Source organism: Anguilla anguilla, chromosome 11 (assembly GCF_013347855.1).
Source record: "Anguilla anguilla isolate fAngAng1 chromosome 11, fAngAng1.pri, whole genome shotgun sequence".
Lineage (NCBI taxonomy): Eukaryota > Metazoa > Chordata > Actinopteri > Anguilliformes > Anguillidae > Anguilla > Anguilla anguilla.
The window spans coordinates 34,270,382-34,292,619 of NC_049211.1; the positions used below are offsets into that span (position 1 = coordinate 34,270,382).

Genomic DNA, 22,238 nt, shown 5'->3' on the forward strand with positions numbered 1-22,238 from the left:
CTACACCTATTTGATTTCCCATTTACTTTCGACGTCAGTTTAAATTATGCATGGTAAAATTGTATTTATATTAGCATTAAAAGTGCAATATATTATTATAGATGCGTATATATTGAGTACTACCTACGTAGTTCACACTTCATATTGTGGATCCCCCCATTGTTTATTAAAATGGAACAGTCCTGCACTCTCCCAGCCCTCATTCAGTTGTTCGTTGGGCATGCTTAATGTTTATGTAAGTTCAAACACTTTGTTATACAGCTACTGGTGTGGGAACGAGGAAAGCAAAGAAGTTTACTTTCTGCTCACTCGAAAATAACAAGACAAGTTTCGTTAAGTTCGTGCAAAAAGAGGCCCTTGTTAAATTGTCCCCCTTCACGTTTAAAGTGAGTAATGAGGAGCGACAAAACTATTTCCCCAAATATTTGCTTACAACCAGAAGACACCCATGGATACAGGCGACGGAAGGAGACGAACGATTAAAAGTATGCGACCATGCAGGAGAATTGTACAGAATGCTAGGATGAAACGGGAACTGGGTAAAGTTTTAAGGTCGTTGACTGGGGGGAGCACGGAGGTCAACGAAGTCCCCATGGAAGAGGACTGTTACCGTGTGGAATATTTCAAAAACGAGAAATGGGAACAGAAGGTAATGGCACCCCGCTACAGTTTGCTACGAGAGGTTGGAAGGGGCAGCTATGGTGTGGTGTACGAGGCAATCGCACGTAGGACTGGAGCAACCGTGGCGGTGAAGAAGCTGCGCTGCGACGCTCCCGAAAATGTCGAGCTTGCTCTCGCGGAGTTCTGGGCCCTTGCGAGTCTGGAGAAGCGACACGAGAATGTGGTTCAGCTGGAGGAATGCGTCTTGCAAAGGAACGGCATGGCCCAGAAAATGAGCCACGGGAACAAGCGATCCAAGCAATACTTGCGACTGGTGGAGACTTCACTGAAAGGTAACGATGAATCTGGAGGAGATCGCTGAAGTATGGCGTGGGTGTTGATTATAATAACGTTGGCTGGCAAGCTTAAGAGGAAAGTATGGATTGTGGTCCGTACTGTATTGGCAGCGTGATCTAATTGGTAAACAATGATTGATAGCTGCACGCACAACTTATAAAGTTATGATGTTTTGATGTGGTGTTTTGCACTTGTGTTGGATGACGAATTCGCCACATCTGTAGTCAGCAATCTCGGAAGTGTTTTTCTGTGAAGGATTCGTCACTGTTGTGTAACGTAACGGTCAGTGCACAAAGGCAATCTTTTGAAATGGTGTAAATGCTGAACGACAAACTAAACGGCCGAATCGTGGCATGATCGTGCTTTGTGTAATCAAAATTCGAATTTCTGACATCTTGCAGGTTACATATCTACCACTACGAAAGGCTTAATCGCGTAGCCAATGAGCTGTCAGCTCACTAGTGCATTGTGCTGAGAGCGGTGGGTACACTCTGTCCTAACAGCAGAGAACCCCCATCCATTGTTTCATAACGCAGAAGGGTCGTCTGTTTTGATCTTGGACATTTGTTCATAATTGATCATATTTTATTTTATTTTATTTTTTTTTTTGACAAAGTTGACCTCATAGATATTTAGTTTAAACACGATATTGGTTTTTAATTTAATTCTAATAACATATGTATACAAATCTTAAGAAAACATTAACGCCCACACGATTGGTAATAACGCTGCAATATGTATATTTTGGAGGTGGGTGGGTGGTGCGTTGGGATTTTTGCTGGAGTTGACACTGAGTGGAGGCTCTTCCAATAATGGCGTTGGTAGCCCTCTGTTGCTATGGCTGGCCTTGTTTTTTTCTAAGTCAGTTATGTAAGCGTTGCAATTTAGGTTAGGCCATTACACGTCAACCGATGAAGTGCTCACAGGTGTACACGGGTTGGTGTCGTGTAAAACAAGGCGTATTATCTTGGCCTACATACATACCAGTATCCAACTTTACAACTGTGCTTGCGTTTATAGGTAATGTTTAGTTTATTTTAGTTATTTTTTTTATAAACATCTGGTGTCATTCAGATTAACCCACGTGTAGTTTAAATGTGTAACGTAAGTAACTATTCTTAAATTAAGCTTCTGTCGTGTGAATTGGCCTTGATTGGTGGTCTGTTGTTCCAAGAATATTGTGTAGTTATCATGAAAGAGGGTGAAGTTGCGTTAGCTGGTGATCAGTGCACACTGCTGTTGTACGCTACATTAAGCATGGCACTTTACCTGAGATTGCACTATTATCTTTCCTGCAGAATTAAACAAATGCAAATGTCTATAATCCTTTCAGTATTTGGGTCAATAAACAATCATATGCTAACCGTGTTTTGTCGAGGGTCAGACAGTTCATGTTTTCCTTTTGCAGTTTCTCGATCTGAATGTTTTGTTTTGAAACCCTATTTGAAACACTTCCTTATTGCTAGCAGTATGCTTTGAGGCAAAGATGTTAAGCTTTGTGTGTGTGTGTGTGTGTGTGTGTGTGTGTGTGGTGACCTTCCCGGGCCCCCATTGTGCACATCAGGAGTGCTCAAAACCTCACAAAACGCGTTTCACACAGGCATCGTGGGATTTAAAGTCCAGAGCCTGATTGTGAAGTGTTTGAGTGACTCCAAACTCCACCTGGCATCACCTCCCTTTTGCAAGAGGTTTTGTGGCCCTTTGTCAGTTGAACCCGTTCCAGAATGGAATGAGGAGCCACGTCATTCGGCACTTACCTAAAAAACGCTGCCCTTGCATTACAGATCACTGGTTTTAACGCCCGCGGGGAAACAGCTGAGTGGATAAAGGAGAGACTGGGGGGAAAACACTGGAAAGGGCGTTTCTTTAGCGCTGTTTCACCTATGCGTTTTTGTCATCTTCCAGTGTTTTATGAAGGCTTGACCCAGGCAGTGTGCTGAACTCATGCATGGCGTATTTAAATGCACTTTATTTGTACGGCGACCGGTGCATTCTGCAGCTTGGTGTTAGGGAGCGGATGTTTCGCACGGTTTCTCTCGATGTTGTTAAACAGGGATCGCCTCAACATTTAAAACGCCCGCCACTGAGGGGGAGGTACCGGGTGGGTGGGTGGTGTGGGTGGGGCTCTGGGGGGGGGGGGGGGCTGTCGCGGTCGCTGTTATCGCCGGCTGCGGACGGGTCCGCCACCTCCGCGCGGCAGCGCGCGGGAAAGCACGGCGGCAGCCTCGGACCCGGCTGCCGCGATTCCAATCGGTGCTCACAGCTGCCAACGCGCTGCCGTTTACATTAGAAACTCCGCTGATTAGAGGGGGGGGGGGGGGGGCTGACTCCCACCCTGCCATGACCAGCTTGGCATCACACTATTTTAAACCGAGCGCATCGTGCTAACCTCCTTCTCCCCCAGCCGAGCCCGCGGTGAACTTTTAACACGCTAAGCCCCCCGCTAATGGAAGTGCGGCTTAAGACCACCTCGATTTGGTTCTCCGAAAGGAAATGAGAGGATTGAATGTGCGTGAGCCAATGAGTTAGCCCTTATCCTGCAGGGGATGGGGGGGGGGGGTGCGCGCTGGGAGGGGGGTGTGCGCTGGGGTTGCCATTCTTGCTGCGCTTGCCCGAGGCGTGTTCTGGACGAGACTGTTTGTGTACGCGCTCCCCGCTAGCAGAACCGGGCCACGCCCCCCTCTCACATCGCCGCGGCAGGCTGCTCGCCGCGTTAGCGACGCGCTCCGCCGCTTCCCTGAAGCGCGCTGCTCACCGGAGATATTTCGCATGCCTGAAATGTTTGGCTTTTGTTTGCCCCTCGAATTCCAAAAAAAGTTGCTGTTTGGTACAGTTTGAGCCCTCTGTTACACAGTGACAACACTGCTCTACACAGTGACAACACTGCTCTACACAGTGACACCGCTCTCACACGAGATAAGCACAAACTGGTAAACGCTCCTGATCTTCAGTTGCTGATCTTTGGAGCATCTGCCAAATAATGTGTTTTTGCATTTTTTTTTTTTTTTTTCTTCAAAATGTCATCAGACTTAAGTTCAAAAAATGCCAAAAGTAGTGGTAGCTGTGTCATGTTCACCCTTTTTCGGTTATCCCTGTTACGCAAGCCCTTTTGAAATACGCGTTTTGCAACGCCCAGTCAGCAAGTGTGTGAGCGTGCTTGTGCACGTGCATGTGCATGTGTGTGTGTTTGAAATGTGAAACAGGTGACTGGGTGTCATCAGCTGGAGTTGCGTGCTGACAGACGTGTACCCCTCCCCCCTCCTCCCCTCTGTGCATAAAGTAAAAATTCCCTCTGGTTGCTATGTGGTTATATCCTGGTCCCTCTAAAGAACATTTGTTGTTGTCATTCGAAATGGCCAATGGCAGGAGAGCACTCCGTGGGGTCATTCAGGAGTCATCTGTTATGCAACCTGTCCCATCGCGTGGGCGTCTCCAGCTGTGGTTTGTCTTGAATGATATTGTAATTACTCATTTCCTCTTATGTGTCCCATCCTCCCCTCCCCCTGCAGGCGAGCGGATCCTGGGCCACACCGAGGAGCCCTGCTACCTGTGGTTCGTGATGGAGTTCTGCGAGGGCGGCGACCTCAACCAGTTCATCCTGTCGCGGCGGCCGGACCCGCGGACCAACCGGAGCTTCATGCTGCAGCTGACCAGCGCCGTGGCCTTCCTGCACAAGAACAACATCGTGCACCGCGACCTCAAGCCCGACAACATCCTCATCTCCGAGAAGTCGGGCTCGCCCGTGCTCAAGGTGGCCGACTTCGGGCTGAGCAAGGTGTGCGCCGGGCTGGGGGGGCCGGCGGGGGGGGAGGGCGGGGAGGAGCGCGGCGGCGGGGGCGGCGGCGGGGGGGGCGGTGGCGGCGGCCGACGCCCCATCAACGTCAACAAGTACTGGCTGTCGTCGGCGTGCGGCTCGGACTTCTACATGGCGCCCGAGGTGTGGGAGGGCCACTACACGGCCAAGGCGGACATCTTCGCCCTGGGCATCATCATCTGGGCCATGCTGGAGCGCATCACCTTCATCGACGCCGAGTCCAAGCGCGAGCTCCTGGGCACGTACGTGCGGCAGGGCGCCGACATCGTGCCGGTGGGCGAGGCGCTCCTGGAGAACCCCAAGATGGTGCTGCACATCCCGCAGCGGCGGCGCAGCGCCATGTCGGACGGCGTCTGCCGGCTGCTGCAGGACATGCTGGCCGTCAACCCGCAGGACCGGCCCGACGCCTTCCAGCTGGAGGTGCGCATGGACCGGGTCACCTGCGCCGCCTGACCCCCAGCCCCCGCCCCTCCCCCCGCCCCCCGCCCCGCCCCGCGACGGCCCGGGCACGGGACCCCCCGGCTCATGTCAGAGAGGTAGGATGATTAGCATGAGCGTCGACGCCTACGCTGTGTGTGCACCTCATGCACTCGCATGCGTGTAGTCATGCTCACTCAGGCTCTCTCTCTCTGCCTCTGTGTCTCTCTCTCTCTCTCTCTCTTTCTGCCTCTGTGTCTCTTTCTCTGTCTCTGTGTCTCTCTTTCTCTGCCTCTGTGTCTCTCTCTCTGTCTCTGTGTCTCTCTTTCTCTGCCTCTGTGTCTCTCTCTCTGTCTCTGTGTCTCTCTCTCTCTGCCTCAGTGTCTCTCTCTCTCTCTCTCTCTCTCGTCTCTCACTCTATCGGTCTCTCAGTATGTCTCTCTATCTCTCAGTTCCTCATTCTCTCTCTCTCTCTCTCTCTACGGTTTGTCTGTGCCTCATGACTGTGGCTTTCTAGCAGTCTTCTGAGTTTGCATTATGTATGGCCTTGTTTTATTTTATTTTATTTTATTTTATTTATTTATTTTTTTAAACTAGTTGTTTGTTGAACCTCTGTTTCTGCCGAGTCAGCGAGACCTCCGTTCCTCTTCCCCTGGCCGGGGGGGGGCGAGGCTCGCTTATTCGATTACGAGATCAGGCCGCGCTTCGTTAAAACCCACTTAGCGCGGTGGAGGTATTTTTTTCCGGCAGATTTAGCCTAATCGCTAGCACGCCGAGCAGCGCTAGCGGAGGGCTTTCCTTTCTCCCGCGCAGTCCGGACGCGCGGGAGCGGACGAAGGCCGAGGTCTTGGGTGACCCCCCCTCGGGGGGGGGGGGAGCGCAGTGCCTCCACCGCCTTTACGTTTTATTTTCCGTGCTTCCTGACGTTTCTGGGTTTTTTTGGGGGTTTTTTTTGCATTATTTTTTTGTTCTTTTTTCCGTTAACCTGCTTTCCCCCGTTTGTTTTGGTGAAAGTCGCGCGTTCCCTGAGGGGTGAAGTGTACCCGGAGCTGCTCCTCTCTGAGGACAGCGCAGGAGATCACATCGGCTGTGATCCTCACCTCAGAAACCACCTGCCTGCCTCACCTGAACTCCACGAACTGAGCTCCCCCAACAGCTTGTTGGGTTTAATATTTTTTTTGTTTTTATTTACTTGTTTTTTTACGACGTTGTGCGTGGGCGGCAGGCCGAACCGAAGCGCATGCTTCAGCGGCGGCTAGTTACACAGACCGCTGAGTGTGAGCTCACAGACCGCTCAGCTCACAGGCCGCTGAGTGTGAGCTCACAGACCGCTCAGCTCACAGGCCGCTGAGTGTGAGCTCACAGACCGCTCAGCTCACAGGCCGCTGAGTGTGAGCTCACAGACCGCTCAGCTCACAGGCCGCTGAGTGTGAGCTCACAGACCGCTCAGCTCACAGGCCGCTGAGTGTGAGCTCACAGACCGCTCAGCTCACAGGCCGCTGAGTGTGAGCTCACAGACCGCTCAGCTCACAGGCCGCTGAGTGTGAGCTCACAGACCGCTCAGCTCACAGGCCGCTGAGTGTGAGCTCACAGACCGCTCAGCTCACAGGCCGCTGAGTGTGAGCTCACAGACCGCTCAGCTCACAGGCCGCTGAGTGTGAGCTCACAGACCACTGAGCTCACAGACCGCTCAGCTCACAGACCACTGGTGTGAGTTCACAGACCGCTCAGCTCGCAGACCGCTGACTGACGACCCTCTCCTCTCCTATCTCGCTGGGGGCTGTGCTGCAGCGGGCCTTATCTCCAGGGAGACGCCCTGCGCTTGTCTGCCGCTCTTGTCTGGAGCTCGGGGGAGGGTTTCGGGGCCGTGGCCTGTTGTAGTCGCTCTCAGAGCTGGTGACACGACAGCACAAGATAATTCCACCCAGCCTTCCAGTGATAACCTGGCTGAGAAGTGACGTCATCACAGCTGGGCGATGCACATCCATTCTCTTAAAAGGGGCATGTTCATGTATATTACCTACTCGGGCTCAAAGTAATTTTCTTAAAACAGTTTATTATTTAAATGATGAGGATATTTGATTACATTTACATTTTGTTTGGCAGACGTACAATAAGGGCATACCGATGATCACTGCAACAACTACAGAACACGGGTTAGATAAACTACAACTCATAAAGTCAGTTATTCATAGCCTTGAACAATGATTGGCTCAGTTTTTGAAAACGAAAGATGCATGAAATGCTGCATTCAAATCAAACGCAGTAGGTAACCGGTTGCTTACGGAACAAAAGGCTCCTTGTTGGCACGTGCTTCGACTCTGACGCATCTGCCAAAAGCTCACGTTAGGTCACATTAAATTTTAGTGTTCCAAATCAACATGAGTGCTTTTACGTGAACACACACACACACACACACACACACACACACAGCCGATGCTGGACACAGCCGGGAGATTTCAGCAGGGCGATGTTAATGGTGCGGTTTTAAAAAAATTAAATCTCCCAGTGGAGCAAAATGGCAGGAATTACCCTGCAGATAATGGTAACGACTGGCCCCATTCCCCCACGAAGCCCAACTCCCCCAACCCGACCCCCCCCCACCCCTACCCCCCGCCCTCCCCCTCGGCTGTGTGACGCACAAAATGCCTGACGAGACAAAGCTGACTGCATTTCTTGTGCAAGGTGGCCTCATTTCTCCGAGAGGATTCTGGGATAGCGGTTGCGTAACCCAGCCGCTAGCCCCGCGGGGAAAAATCAATCATCTGTCAAAGAGGCGGAGGGGGGAGGGGCAATGGAATGGCTCAATTGGGCATGGGGGGGGGGGGGGCACAGGGGGAGAGTGCCTGTTCTGTTTTGTTTAGGTTTAACCTCCCTCCTCCCCCCCCCTCCGTCTCCTCCTCATTGTACAGACAGGAATGTAGGGCTGTGCTGGATATTGATGTATATTTAATGCAAATCCTCTCAGCAGCTTCAAATGGGGGGGGGGGGGGGGTGGTGATGGCTGGGGGGGACATTGGAGGGCTGGAGGGATGAGTGGGGTGAGGTGGGGTGGGGTGGGGTGGGGTGGGGGTGTGGCCAGGCTTGAAAGTGAGATCATGGTCCAGTAGGCTGTGGTTGGCCATAGCGCACAAGCACATCTGCCTGTGCAGCCCGTGAGGAAGAGGGAGTAACCGCACCCCCACCCCCCCGCCCCCCCTCGGCCCCCCCCCGCCCCGGTGCTGCTGCTGCCGCTGTGCGGTTGGCAGACAGCACAGCGCACGGACTGGCGCTCCTGAAGGCTCTCGCTCAGAACATTGTGTCCTCTCTGCGAGTCGCCTCGAATGCACCACTCACACACACACGCACACACGCCCGCCCAGAGAGCCGAGAGGGAAAACATACAGACTGCAGCCGCTGGCAAATTACGTAAAAGGAAGGCGTGGATCCCCCCCTGCGTCAGCAGCCAATAAGATTTTAGATTACATTCCTGCATTAAAATAAATAAATAAATAAATAAATAAAAATTCACCATTGTCATTGGGTTTTACAAGAACAAGTGGTTCTTGTTGGGGGTTTTTAAAAATAAATTTTCAGGCCAGTGTCTTCTGCGTCCTGTCGCTCTTATTTTTTCTGAGGTGTGCCGAACTGGCGAGGCGGGGGTTAATTCTCACCCGACTCCGGTTCTGTTTACGCCGCGCTCTCGACCGCCGGGGCCTCGGGTCCGGGAGGCGCGCTCTAAAAAAAGGCAGGCCGGCCGCGCTGGCCTCTGCCCCAGAATCCCCGTGGGCGCGGGGGGGGGGTGGGGGGGGTTGTTTGGATAGCCGCTGAACGTATGGTACGGTATGTACTCTATGCGTTCTGTGGGCGGGGCCGCGAACCCGAGCGTGGACAAGAGGCTTCTTATCAGGAGAGAGGGGAGAGAGGGGAAGGGGCACTGCTCTGGAAGAGGGGGGAGTGGGGGGGGGCAACCAAACCGTGTCTGAGATCAACACCCGAGTCGTGATGTATGTGCGCTGAGCTACACGCCAGGAGCCTGTGAAATGGCGTCAGCGCAGAGCGCGTCGCGGTCGCACAGTACATCTGCTCGGGAGGAGGGCTGGATTTGGTGGGCAGTTGCTATATTTGGTGTTGATGTAAAAATATGCCGTCAAACAACGTGAATGGGGGAAGGGGAAGGGGAAGGGGAATGAGGTTACGTTGAAAAGAATAAGGTTGGGGATTCAAACCTTTGGCTTGCACTTTGTCTCACGAACGCAGTTGGGCGAGTTCAGCTATCGCTAGAACTAACAAACTGAATTTGTGAAGAACGTTTGTGTTCACTTCCAGGTTAGTTAAGAACAAAGTTGAATACGGGTCTTAGTTTGGCTTTGTTTGGCCTGGTGATTTGGCACAGCTTTCCTCCTCCAGAGTCCATGGCTGAAGGGCAGGGGTGGCCAGTAGTTAGGGGCACGTGGATTCTCAAACGGTTTGATATCGGAACTTTCCCGGGCTCCCCCGAAATCAAGCCTTCGAGTAACGGCGTGCCTTTTCCGGCCTGAAAATGAGAGACCCCACCCTCACGCACACCTCAGGGGAGCGTTGTTGCCGTGGATGCCTTGCCCCTGGTCCGTTTGGGTCGCGGTCTCTCTTGTGCGCGTCAGGACCGTTTTCGGCCACGCCCCCTCCCCTCGTGCGCGGAGCAGTACAGGGGAGCTGCGGCGGTCTTTGGCAGCTGTGGGCCCTCTCAGTGAGACCGTGCTGGCGTCGGGTTCTCTGGAGCCCGGGTAATCGCACCGGGGGGGCGGGCGGGCGGGCGAGGATGGGGGGGTTTGTTTGACGCACGGAAGTTTAAGTTTGTTGGATCATGAGTCAGGCCCTGGTAATTTGTAAAGACTGTCTTCAACAGCGCTAATCCTCTCGAAGTAGCAGTTGTTAAAGGGCTATTTCGAGAGGATTAGCATTTATTTATTGCTTTTTGAGGTTGAGGCTTTAGTGGCTCATGAAGTCCCATTTCCTGTTAACGGTACACAAACACGCAAACACAGACACTGACATGCGCACGCACACATACACACGCACACACATACACACATACATGCACGCACACACACACACAATCACACACGCACACGCACACATAGACACACACACGTGTGTGTGTGTGTGGCCGGCTGTTCCACGGGGCTTTAATGGTTTTCAGTGTTGCCGAGCGGCCGAACCAGTTTCAACCAGTTTGGGTTCGAGGAGACCAGTGCGCTGCCCCCACGCCGCTCTCCCAAAACGTTTACCTCACAACTTCCCCGTGGGGCCACGGTGTTGCGTAAGTACCGAGTCAAGTTTGGCAACTTCGAGTGTACAGAGTGAGCCGTTTGCTCTGCTGGCAGCCAACTCTTAAAAGCACCAGTCACTGCACTCCCAGAGAAAGCGGCTAATGACACCCAGGCTTGTAGGGAATTCACTTTCTGAATTTAAGACCTGTAATTATGGGCTTTTGTTGACATAATCCTGCAGTAAAACCCATCTGCGAAGTTCGCTACGGAGGCATTTAAAACGCCACCGCGCATCGAGCCGCACCCGGTACCTAACGCGCATTTTAAACCGCACGTTTTAATCAAAAGAGCCCGGAGCCGCACTCCTTCCGCAGATAGACCCCACGCCGGCGATGACGAGACCTCACAAAGCCGGCTTTTTTTTTTTTTTTTTTTTTTTTTTTTTTTTTAATTAATTTTTTTTTTTTACGACGGATCCTGATATAAATCAAGCGAGCGTGCCGGAGTCTGCCCGAAAGGCTCGCTTCTCATAACCGCACAACTCCACTCCGCCCCTTCCACTCGTTAAACGAAATGCTCTTTTTGCAAATTGGACGGTGCGGCAGTAAAACTTTTTGTATTTGCAGCCTGGCCCCCTGCCTTTAAAACTTCAGCGTACAGTGGATTATTCACACCCCGCCCCCCCCCCCCACCCCACCCCCGCCCCGCCCCTCCCCCCTCCTGCCCCGGGATGGGTTACGTAACACGCGGGGTGGTGTGTAAGCAGAACGGGCCTCTGTTTCGGAGTAACCTGCGCCCCGGTGCTAACTTTAGCTGCGTCGTCCGTCCGGCCAGTTTTACTTCTCCTCTCTCTCCAGCTGGTTTTGGCTGGTCTGTCTGTTTGCTGCTCTTGTTCTTAGCCTGTTTTCGCCTCCCCTAAGGGCAAAGTAAAGGGGTCAACCCGAATGCAGTCGCACCTGTGTGCAGTATTCTCACCCTGTCCTGTCCCTGAGACGTTCGGAGTGCGCCCCCCCCCCCCCCCCCCCCCACCAAAAAAAGTCATTTTGTCTTTCCGTCAGGTCACTGCCTCGGATCGCGCGGATCCTAGAGGCACGTGGGCTCCTCCTCGGTGGCGGGGATGGGGACGGTCGCGCGTTACGAGGTCACGTGACCTAGGAGCCGACGCCATTCTGGGGCGGGGTTCGGGTTTCAAGCGTTCTAAAAAGGGGTTCTGCGCCGAGACTGGAAAAATAACAACGTCAAGCAGAAATTTTGTTAATTTATGTCAGGCTGGCTAAATTAGCTGTGTCGAAACGCTTCTCTGTGCTTGGCATATTTCAAGCTTTAGTTATGGGTTAGTTACTCTCCTGGTTGTGTCATAAAGCCGTGGTTTGTTGGGCCGGTCCTCAGGCCAAGCGGGGTTCCACACAGACTCCCGGTGTTGTCATGGTGTCATGTATTATTTCTGCTTTTACTGACAGCAGAGAGGCTCCCTGATTCCACTGTCGCCTTTCTCCTGAGTCTCGTTCATGTTCACACGGAATAAGGAGGAAATCTTTGCCTGACCCTTTTATTTTGGGTGGCAAGCTTCTCTTATTAGCTGAAGATGACATCATCGCTTAGCTAGTCTTGCTGTTCCCTTTCCTGAGGTGAACCTGGACTACGTAAACAAAATCCACCCGTTTTCACGGGGCCAAGGATCCAACAGTAGCGAGAGGGGCCAATCAGAACGCTGCAATTTCATACTTGGAGTTAGCGGTTGCTAACCGAGGGAAGTCCGCGCGCGCAAACGCGTTTTCTGTTGACTTTTAAAATCGTAGTGAAGCGGTTCTCAAATAGTGGCATTGCCCTCACCCCTCCTAGAGTATTGAAGGGGAAACCCCGGTGTGTTCGATGAAAGGCCGTGATCTCTTTATGCGTTCGCGCGACGCAGCGAACAGTCAACAGGCAAAAAGGGCACAAACAGGATTTTTCCTTTGACAGCGTGTGAGCAGAGCAGATGTGCTGACTCGGCACAGCGGCCCTTTTCTGGAGCTTGGAGACCTGCGTTGCCGGGTGACGGGGCCCGTGGAAACGCAGGTGCCTGTTGCACAACACGGAGCCCGGATAAAGATTGCGGTTCCGTTGTTGCGTCAGAGAGAAACCGTGTGGGCTGTTAATACCTCACCCCAGGTCAGCTCCTACTGAGCAGCTGGAGGGACCTGGCGGTCTTGTGGTCTGGAGACGGCGGCTGATCTGAGGTCAGTCTCGGCTTGTGCCGTCACTCGCATGAGTTTCTGGTCCGGGCCGGGGCAGCTGATCTGAGGTCAGTCTCGGGCTTGTGCCGTCACTCGCGTGCGTTTGTGGTCCGGGCCGGGGCGGATGATCTGAGATCAGCGCGCCGCATGAGCGCTGTTTTCCGCGCGAGAGCGCGTCGTAGCCGTCAGCCTCGGGAGCCTGTAAAAGCCGACGCCTCTCCCGCTGGTGCGTAAAAGCAGGCACTCACACGGTTATGCAACCGCAGGGAGGAGCGGGGGGGGGGTGCTCTGTTTACAGCAGGACGAAGATTAAAATGAAAAGTGGAGGGTTTTAAGTGCAGCACAAGAGCTGTACGCGGGACAGAGTGGGGAGGGGCGCGAGGGGGGGGGGGGGGGTGAGAACCAGTCCCAGTTCTGTCAGAGTCCCAGGCGTGGGTGAATTTGCCGAAACGAGTCCGAACCGCATCTAGACCTGCTGTTGTCGGGGCTTTTTTTGGGGGGGGAGGGGATTTCATGTCCCCGTTTTATTGCAGAGTCGTCAGGTTTTGATTGGAAAGCCAGCTCCTCCACGCGGGTGCGGGACCGACCCCCCAGCACGCGTGCGTGCGAAAGCACGGGGGCGGTAAACAGCCGCCCACGGGGGCGGGGGCGGGGGCGGGGGCGTTATGTAAGGGAACAGGCTGGCGTTTGAGGATGTTCTGTGGGTCACTGCTGGGGCACTGGCGATGATGTCATCGCCTGAGCTCCTGAGGGGGGGGGGGCTGTGGGCTGTGTGGCAGATGGGTCCTCTGGGCTGGACTGGGCTGATAAGCGCTCGGTATGGGGACGTGGGGGGGGGGGGGGGGGGGGCTCTGAGGAGCCCGGTCACTGTTAGCCGCTCTGTCGTGGTGTCGGTCGTACCGGCCAATCGCACGGCGGCGTGGGGACGGACCGCATGATCGGCCTGCTTCGCATCGCCTCGGTCTGAGCTCTTAAGAGCAGGGGTGGGGGGGAATTCCACTCCTGTAGGGTGTGTGTGTGTGTGTGTGTGTGTGTGTGTGTGTGCGTGTGTAAGCGCGAGCGTCCGTTTGCATGCGTGTGCTTTTGTGTCTACCAGTTTCTCTGGTTCGGGTAGCTGCTCGGTTGCGCACACCCACGCTGTGCAGCGTCTCGCTAAGGGACACGAGACCAGCCTCCAGCTGTCGTTCACGAGCTAAAACGCTCAAATGCAAGATGGCGGAAACTAATTGGGGTTCATTATGTAATCAGGAGCAGAGACTGGTTCAGCCCCCCCTTGCCCACCCCTGGACTGGTGTTGACTGATTCAGACTGAACACCTGAGCCCTTCACCCAGGGGGAAAGCTCCTTGGCTCAGAGGAATGTTGTTTTTATAGGTTTTTTTTTCTCGTTTTTCCATCCCGACGAGTGGATTCTCTGCAGCTGTGCCGTTAGGCGGGGGGGGGCGGGGTTACCGGGCTCTATCCGCCATTCCGATAATGTCATTTTCATTCGCCCTCTTCAGATGAGGCCAAAACCCTGGTCTGACGTTTCTCTCTCTCCCTCTCTCTCTCTCTCCCTCTCCCTCCACAGATGCGTTTACCTAATCCGGGGATCCCAAGTCTCCGGTGAGGCCGGGGGGGGGGGGGGGGGCAGAGAAAGAGGGACTCCGATCTCGGAACTGTGAAGTTTTTCAGACCTCCGTCGCTAAAATGTGAAGAGAAGAGGAAGGGGAGAAGCTAAAGGATCAAAGGAGGCCAGTTACTCTGCGCATTCGCAGACCAGGACGAACGTAACGGGGACGCTATGCAATACACTCGCCGACGACGTCGGCTTTTCCCTTCTGTCGTAGAAATCCACAAAAAACAAAAGACAGTAGCTGGACACGTGATTTCAGTACGGCCGGGTGGCGTGGTTTCAGGAATTACCTACGGACCTTCTCGTTTCATCAGATTACTACCTGATCTGTGGGAAAAAAAAGAAAAGACAAAACGAAACAAAAAAAAAAAATTAAACAAAATGTTGTTTGTAATTGCGTAATTTTTATTTTATGTTATGCTATGTCAGAGATTTCCTCTCCCCTAAGAATTCTGGAGCGGTTTCTTTCAGGTTGGTGTGAATGTTCGGTAAATCGGAACAGTTTTTAATCTGTTTGTACCGAGTGAGACGTCACACTGTGTATCCAAGACCACCCCGCCAGAGCAACCCGCGTTAAAATAAGACCGCCATCACCCACTCAACCCCAAAGCAACCCGTGTTAAAATAAGACCGCCAGCCCCCACTCAACCCCAGAGCAACCCGTGTTAAAATAAGACCGCCATCACCCACTCAACCCCAAAGCAATCCGTGTTAAAATAAGACCACTAGCCCCCACTCAACCCCAAAGCAACCCATGTTAAAATAAGACCATCAGCACCCACTCAACCCCAAAGCAACCCATGTTAAAATAAGACCATCAAGCACCCACTCAACCCCAAAGCAACCCGTGTTAAAATAAGACCGCCATCACCCACTCAACTCCAAAGCAACCCGTGTTAAAATAAGACCGCCAGCACCCACTCAACCCCAAAGCAACCCGTGTTAAAACAAGACCATCAGCACCCACTCAACCCCAAAGCAACCCGTGTTAAAATAAGACCGCCATCACCCACTCAACCCCAAAGCAACCCGTGTTAAAATAAGACCGCCATCACCCACTCAACCCCAAAGCAACCCATGTTAAAATAATACCATCAGCACCCACTCAACCCCAAAGCAACCCGTGTTAAAATAAGACCATCAGCACCCACTCAACCCCAAAGTGACCCCATGTGAGAATAAACCCCCCAGCCTGGTCTCCCTGCCCCACCCAGATGTTTTGTCCTTTTTTCTGAGATAATCAGAAGCGTTATTGAGCCAAAATGGAGGAAGCAGATGATGATGATGATGATGAGCAGGAGGAGAAAGCGGTTGCAATGTGATAACTCCGAACCTCCTGGATACACAGTGCCCCGTCTCATCTCAATATTTCCACCTAAAAAAAAACCCAATGTATTATTATTTTCATAATAATGACAGACTTTTTTGACCTCTGTGCCTTAATTATTTTTATGGGTTTTGAAAGTCAGTTAAAGAGATGTCAATTGAATTCGATTTCCAAACTGTGACACTTTTTCTTTTATATGCAGTACATTTTACCCCCTTTAGGTTTCTGTGTAAAGGGCATTCTATTGCCAAATTATGGCAGTTTTTCTTTTTTTTTTTTAATAGAAATTTGAGATTATAATGAAAATGAGGTTGATACACAATGGTGAAGATCCTCAAAATCATAAGAAATGTAAACCAAATATTTTCTATTTATCCATTTGGCTGATTAGAATGCCAAAATTGTCACAAATATCAACGGCAATGGCACGGGATCGAAGGGAATCGTGTAGCCCTATTACTTACAAAGAACCTTTGAGGGATTTTATGAACTCCAGTATTGTGGCTGACTTCTTCATTGGCTACCTTTAGGGAAAACTAAAGTCTTACATGTATACATAATGTAGTTAACTTAACATGTTTTGTCACACTTGACAGAAATGTCATGTGCTTAATGTTCTGAATTGAATATTTAGGCTATGTTATGCATATGTATTTGTATCATTGTAAGGTCTGTGTTTGTAGAAAGCCAGGAGGCTCCTAAATCTCTTAATTGTACAATGTATGGTAACTTTTGACCTGGTACAGGAGAGAAGGGTGGTTAAGTAAGTCATTTTAAATGGAGCAGGAGGGTAACTGGAGGCCTGGAGATGGTTGTGAGGCCCCATTTACTCCCCTTTGGTCCGCATCACACAATTTCATTGGTTAGTTTTTTCAGATCTGCATTGGACACGGTGTATATAACACTACAGCCTTGGATCATTGAACAGTACTGTGCCCTCTTTGTGTTTTGATATATCTCTCTGTTCTTGTATTTAATGACCTGTAATTTTGATACTTTTTGTTTTCTTTTTGGGGGGGGGGACTTTTCACGTGTTGGTGAATTGATATAGCCTGTTCTAGTTTTTGCCTGCAAACATCTGGGATTTCGTGGTATGATTCCAAAACAAAACGAAAGCATCGAGCCGACTCGTCCGGTCCTGTTCTGTGAGATTCTTTGAAGGCGGTTCACCAGTTCCCCTTTTTTTTTTCCCAAATCGCTTGTGTTGTCAAGCCCTTAAATCGAAACGAATTAAATTTTGGTTGCATTGATCACACCCTTATTTAGTTGTATCGCATGTAGCTACAAGCATGTTCTTGAAGGACAGATGAACGTTCTTGGCTGTTCTTTTGAAAACCAGTCAAGTTGACACATTTGAAAAGACGTGGGATTGGCTCACGGTTTATCGGTGAGCTTATGTAATTCCCCTGCACGGTCAAAGCTTCAAACAGTTGTGGACCTATATTATTTTTTACTGCAGTAGCACCCCGGAACATGCCACATCCGTTACGTGAATTTGTCCTTTCAATGTAATCTACAACGGCACGAAGAAGTCGGTTCTTACGAGTGCATGCTATGTTTGGTTTGCTTGTCAGGCATCTTGCTGGGAACTCAAACCTGTTAAGTATTAAGTGAAAAACAGTGGCGTTTGATGGCGAGTTACATTTGCAGACCAGTCGCTTTACAGTGGTAGCAGAAGTGGCGGATTATGTAACATTTCACTGGCAGGGCTTTCCTGCGCTGCCTGTAATTTCGGAGGGGAATGCCCCCCGACCAGTCGGCCTGTTTTCTCTTGGTCCTCTCCTGCAAAAAATCAATCGTCTCTTCAGAAATTTTGTTTGTTGATTGATGACCGATTCCTCAGAGTATTCAAGTTGTGATAAGCTTTTTTTTTTTTTTTTTTTTTACTCTTAACATTCAGTTTACAGTTCTTGAACTTAATGCAACACTTGATTCTGATAATTCACTGTCTGGTTCTACCTCATTTTTACAGAACTCCGCAGTTGGGTCTGGTATTGTGTATATTTCGGGTTCCTTCTGACGGAGAGATACAGTGGTGCCGAGGGTCACGTGGCCAGGACGAGCTAGAGCTGGTGTCAGGGTCCCGATTTTGGGAGAATTTGGACAGAACCGGAACGGGACCTTTTTTTTTTTCAGTCTTCCGAAGTCAGTGGGACTGTGAGGGGAGTCCGTTTGACCATGTGACCCCGTACCTGTGACGTAATGTAGCCGTACCTGCTGGGGACGGGAGGGGGAGGGGCGGGTACGACCACGTCACCCGATTCCAAGAGTGGACTTCAAACTCATCTTCTCTAATTAGGTGCCTGAGTGTGACTGGTGTTCAGCGGTGTTACACAAACAAGCTGACCTCAAATCGGTTTGTTTCGCTATTTGTTCTGGTTTTTTTTTTTTTTTTTTTTAACTGTAGCTGTAGCTTTTCCTCTTAACGTTTTTAGCTTGAGCGTTTTTTAAATGCCTCGTACTAATTCTCACTTGCTGTCATAGCTGTACACACCATTGTGTGGTTTTCACCCCCACAGATTTGGTAATGTACCACGTGTAGTTCACAACTTTTTTTTTTTTTTTTATAATAATTTTTTTTTTCTTCTATTTCCAAGGAGCCGAAGCAACCCGCGATTTTAATCCAAAAATTAGGTTGTTTATCTGTTCTAGACAAAGGGACCAGTGTTGAAATAAAACTGGGTATCGAGGCGACAGATTTTTTATTATTATTGAAATTGTGAAATTCTTCCTATTGGTCGAGCTTTGTTCATTAACATGCGAGATGGGGGGTGGGTGGAGCCTGTGAGATCTGCTCTGTCGCTTCAGCCCCAGGGGTGTAAACCTGTACTCATTAGTGCCCGTGCATGTGAAGTGCGGAGCGTTTGTGACGCCAATAATAATTTTCCTAATTAAGTCATTTCTCTTGCGAAGAAATCTTTATGGTGGGGTGTGTTGCGTAGCAACGGTGTGGTCTGCCCTTGGTGCAGAGGGTCGAGTGGGGGGGAGGGGTATGGTTCTCGGCATCACGGGTTCGACTCGTAACATGCCAAACGGTAGCAGTCATCTGTAATGAGCCTTGCCAGAGTTTTAGTGTCCTCCCGTAGGGTGTCTGGTGATCTACGCAGTATTCAGGATGAGCTACCTGGCTCCACTTTGTAATGCACTTCTGTGCAGTCCTCTCTTTCTCTCTCTCTCTATCTCTCACACTCACTCAAAATGTTGCGGAACCAACCAATTTCCTTTTCATTTCATCAGTTCTTTTCTGTCGCGGAATATCACTTCTAACCATTTCTGTGGGTCTTGTTCTTTTTTTTTTTTTAATGTAATAAAAACTATTTTTGGCTGTAATGCTATCTGGAGCCTTTTAGACATTTTAGTGAATGAAACATTTTACTTGTTGTAAATAAGTTGGACATTTTTCTTTGTTTCTTGAAATAAATGAATAGAAACGTTAAAAAGTTGGTGTTTGGTTTTTATTTGTTTACCTGTGCTCTTTTACACTATCCAGAAAATAAAAAATAAAAGCTTTTATTTATACAGTTGTAGCTAGACTGACCCAGTTACATTTCTTGCATTTATATATATATATACATATACATGCATTTTGTGTACAGCCCACTGTACATCAGGTTAAGGGGGAATTTAAAACTGAACTTGATAGTCCGTTTTCATTTCTCTGTCTAACAAAATGGGCTACGGTCTAATTTGTCACTAATTCTTTTTTAAAAAAGGAAAGTTTGTGACCCGGCCTAAATTAGGCCAGGTTTTCGGGGGTCAATGTGGAAATTTTTATAACGAGTCTGCAACCTGATCTTTGCTGTTAATCAGCGTTTAACTAAATAGCTGGAGCTGTTGATTATACAATTAACTCTTTTTCCCCTGACTTCACAGGTCTTAATTGTAACAAATACTAGAAATAATCAGCATAACCATGTAGTTCTCCAGGACCAGGGCTTTAGTCCCCTGTCTTTGAGTAAAAATAATCAGGAGTCAATGGCGAGTTTTAAATGGGAGGATTTGGGGTAAAAGTCTTGTAAATGTACATTTTAAAAAGAACTTTCCAAATTATAAACACATAGTTATATTCACAACAAAGCAGCCTTTTCTGAATTCAGACATTACTTCATTGTTACATGGCCATTTTTATTTGGCTTTACTTATTTTATTGGTAACTATTACAATAGTGTTTTATTAATCTGGGAAGACTGTGAACCTGTTTATTAAAATTTTATAGAATTGCACTTCCCTGACATGGCAGTTCCAGGGATTTATATGTCAGGAAGTTGAAAATGAACGCCCTGTAGTTGAAAATGTATGATGATTGTTATCTGGCGGGCTGCCTAACCATTTTTTGATGCGGGCTTGGCACTGATCGGTGGAGGCTCAGCGGTGTTGGCCGCTGTCTGTCCCTTGCCCATCGGAGTGTACCGAACCACAGCTGCCTCGGGTCCGGCAGCTGCAGTCTGTGTTTGCTTTACCGCGCCCCTGGTACCGCCGTGTGTGCACAACAGAAGCAACGGCTCGCGAACGGATGGGTCGGAAAGAACATCTCCCGCGCCTAGGATTCCTGACATCACACGCCTGTCTCCGAGGAATCGTTGTGTTTACACCGAGTGCGACGATTAATTAATGGCATCCCCAAACACGGCTCACATGCGCACAGTAGTGATTCATTTTAGCCTCGTTCATAATCATAATAATTATGACTTGCAAACCACTCCCAATAGTGACGTGATTTTATACAAAGTTTGCTGCTGTTTGTGCAATGCGTGCCTACTTCAAAGGGTTATTAAAATCATGGCCAGACAGACTGACTCCTACCTACGATCCCTGCAGTCTTTTTCAGCTTTCGTGGAGCTGAATACGTGGTAAATATGCGTACTAACAGAAATAAGCAGCAACAGTTGGCAGATACCGGAAGGACCAAAACACTTAAAAATCACAACCACAACCACACTGTCCGTCAGTATCAAGACAAAGGTCACGGACATCATGTTTTCACTGGAGGAAAAATTTAAAAAATCTGCTTTATGAACAATGTGATAGAGAATTAATTGCTTGTCAGTTCTATATCACAATCTTGGCATATATCTCACTGAGGAGAAGCAAGTGGATGGTGCTGGGCTTTAAAATGGCTGTCAGTGGAAATGAAATAACCATAGGCATTTGCTTCAATTTTTAATGTGTATTTATTATACGTAGCCATGCTACAAGCATTTCAATAAAGCACTGTACTTCAATCCATGGATTAATGTAGCAAACTTTCCCACTTTTTACCATCTAACAGTAGCAAACCATGTGAACTGTGTAGTTTAGTGGCTGCACATGCAAACAACTTTCATTCAGTCCCAATAATCTGTCTTTTACCATGTTTTGTTATATATTTGTATTTTCAACCTGCATATTATTGTAATTACTTTGACTAATATTCACCTGTGTGCCTGGCCAGTAGCATGTGGGCAAGGGCCAGTCAGCATAGAGAGTACTTATGAATTATGGTTAGTGTAGTTTGTGCTTTTTCTCACAGAGGGGGCTATAGATTTTATATGCAAGATAATTGTACCACATTAAATGGATGATCAGTGAATCAGCTTTCTGAGATCGTGTATTTTAATGGTCTTTTAACGGTCTGTGAATGTGTGTGCAAAGAAATGCATTTGCTGCATTTGTTTAATTAAAAATTTCATTGGGCGAGGGTCTGCTCTGGTCTGAGGGAGGTAGACCATTTAAGCTCAGCAGGTTCAGTTAAAAAAATGGCTGTGGACGAGATAAGGCCGTTATTGTAGCAGGAAAAGTGAAAAACATTTAGTGATTGATTGCCTTGTTTTCATTCATTTCTATTCTGCATATATTATACAGGCTCTCAATTTATTAAAAATTTTTTTTTGTATCGTCACCATTCCTCCTATTGTCTGTGGCCTGCCTCCTGCCAAACCAGAGCCATCTTTAAAAACAGCACCAGCAGAAGGACTTCAACTCCCAGCAAGGCTCAGCGAATTAAAGAGTCAAGAGACAAGAGACAGAACTAACGAGACGAGTCCAAACAGCCCAGGCACCTGAGATTTGGAACTGCGTACGGTGCACGCCTTCCTCGTGTGCGTTTGTTATGGAATGTTCTTTTTCTGCGATGGGCGTGGCGCGACGGCTTCTGACTGCGGGTCCGCTGGGCCTGGAGGCAGGGCGATTATCCCCGAGCTTAAGGCCTTTATGCAACCAAATCATCCATCAGGTTCATCGGGTTCCATCTGAGGCAAGTGTCAATCAAAATCAACCGACTTTTGTGTTCAAATCAAAACAGATCATGAACCATTATCTCGTTTGTATTTGTGTGTGTGCGTGCGTGTGAGTGTGTAAAATACACAGCAGTGAAACCTTTTTTAATCATTTTTTTAAAGTACATGTTGGCAATACATTGCAGTATAGTCTACTTACAGAAGGGTATACCATTAAACAGACTGCAGCTACTTTTGAAATTGCAAGAGGACCTTGAGAGCATTGTATCTGTTGCTGTGTCATGTGACTACTCCAGTATTTTATATTTTCCTGGGATTGTGAAGATGAGGACAATAAGACACTTCACTGCAGGGCTCTAGTGCTTTCATTTTAGGAGCATTTGCTCATGAAATTTAATGTGTGCTACCAGGGAAAAAATTGTTTAGGATTACATCTGCCAATTAGGA

At 49.3% G+C, this 22,238-nt stretch overlaps 1 protein-coding gene and 1 long non-coding RNA gene across 2 annotated transcripts; both read left to right on the plus strand.

The window, feature by feature from the left end:
- The first annotated feature begins 235 nt into the window (after window positions 1-235).
- On the plus strand, window positions 236-5,253 carry LOC118208678 (serine/threonine-protein kinase 35-like). Its single transcript, XM_035383569.1, has 2 exons — window positions 236-953; window positions 4,467-5,253. Exons 1-2 carry the CDS (start codon window positions 449-451, stop codon window positions 5,222-5,224), a joined length of 1,263 nt encoding a protein of 420 aa, XP_035239460.1. The 5' UTR covers window positions 236-448; the 3' UTR covers window positions 5,225-5,253.
- A 4-nt stretch (window positions 5,254-5,257) lies between these two features.
- LOC118208679 lies at window positions 5,258-14,477 on the plus strand. The gene is made up of 2 exons (XR_004761615.1): window positions 5,258-5,307; window positions 14,205-14,477. It is a non-coding gene; the product is annotated as an uncharacterized LOC118208679 (long non-coding RNA).
- Window positions 14,478-22,238: the final 7,761 nt, after the last annotated feature.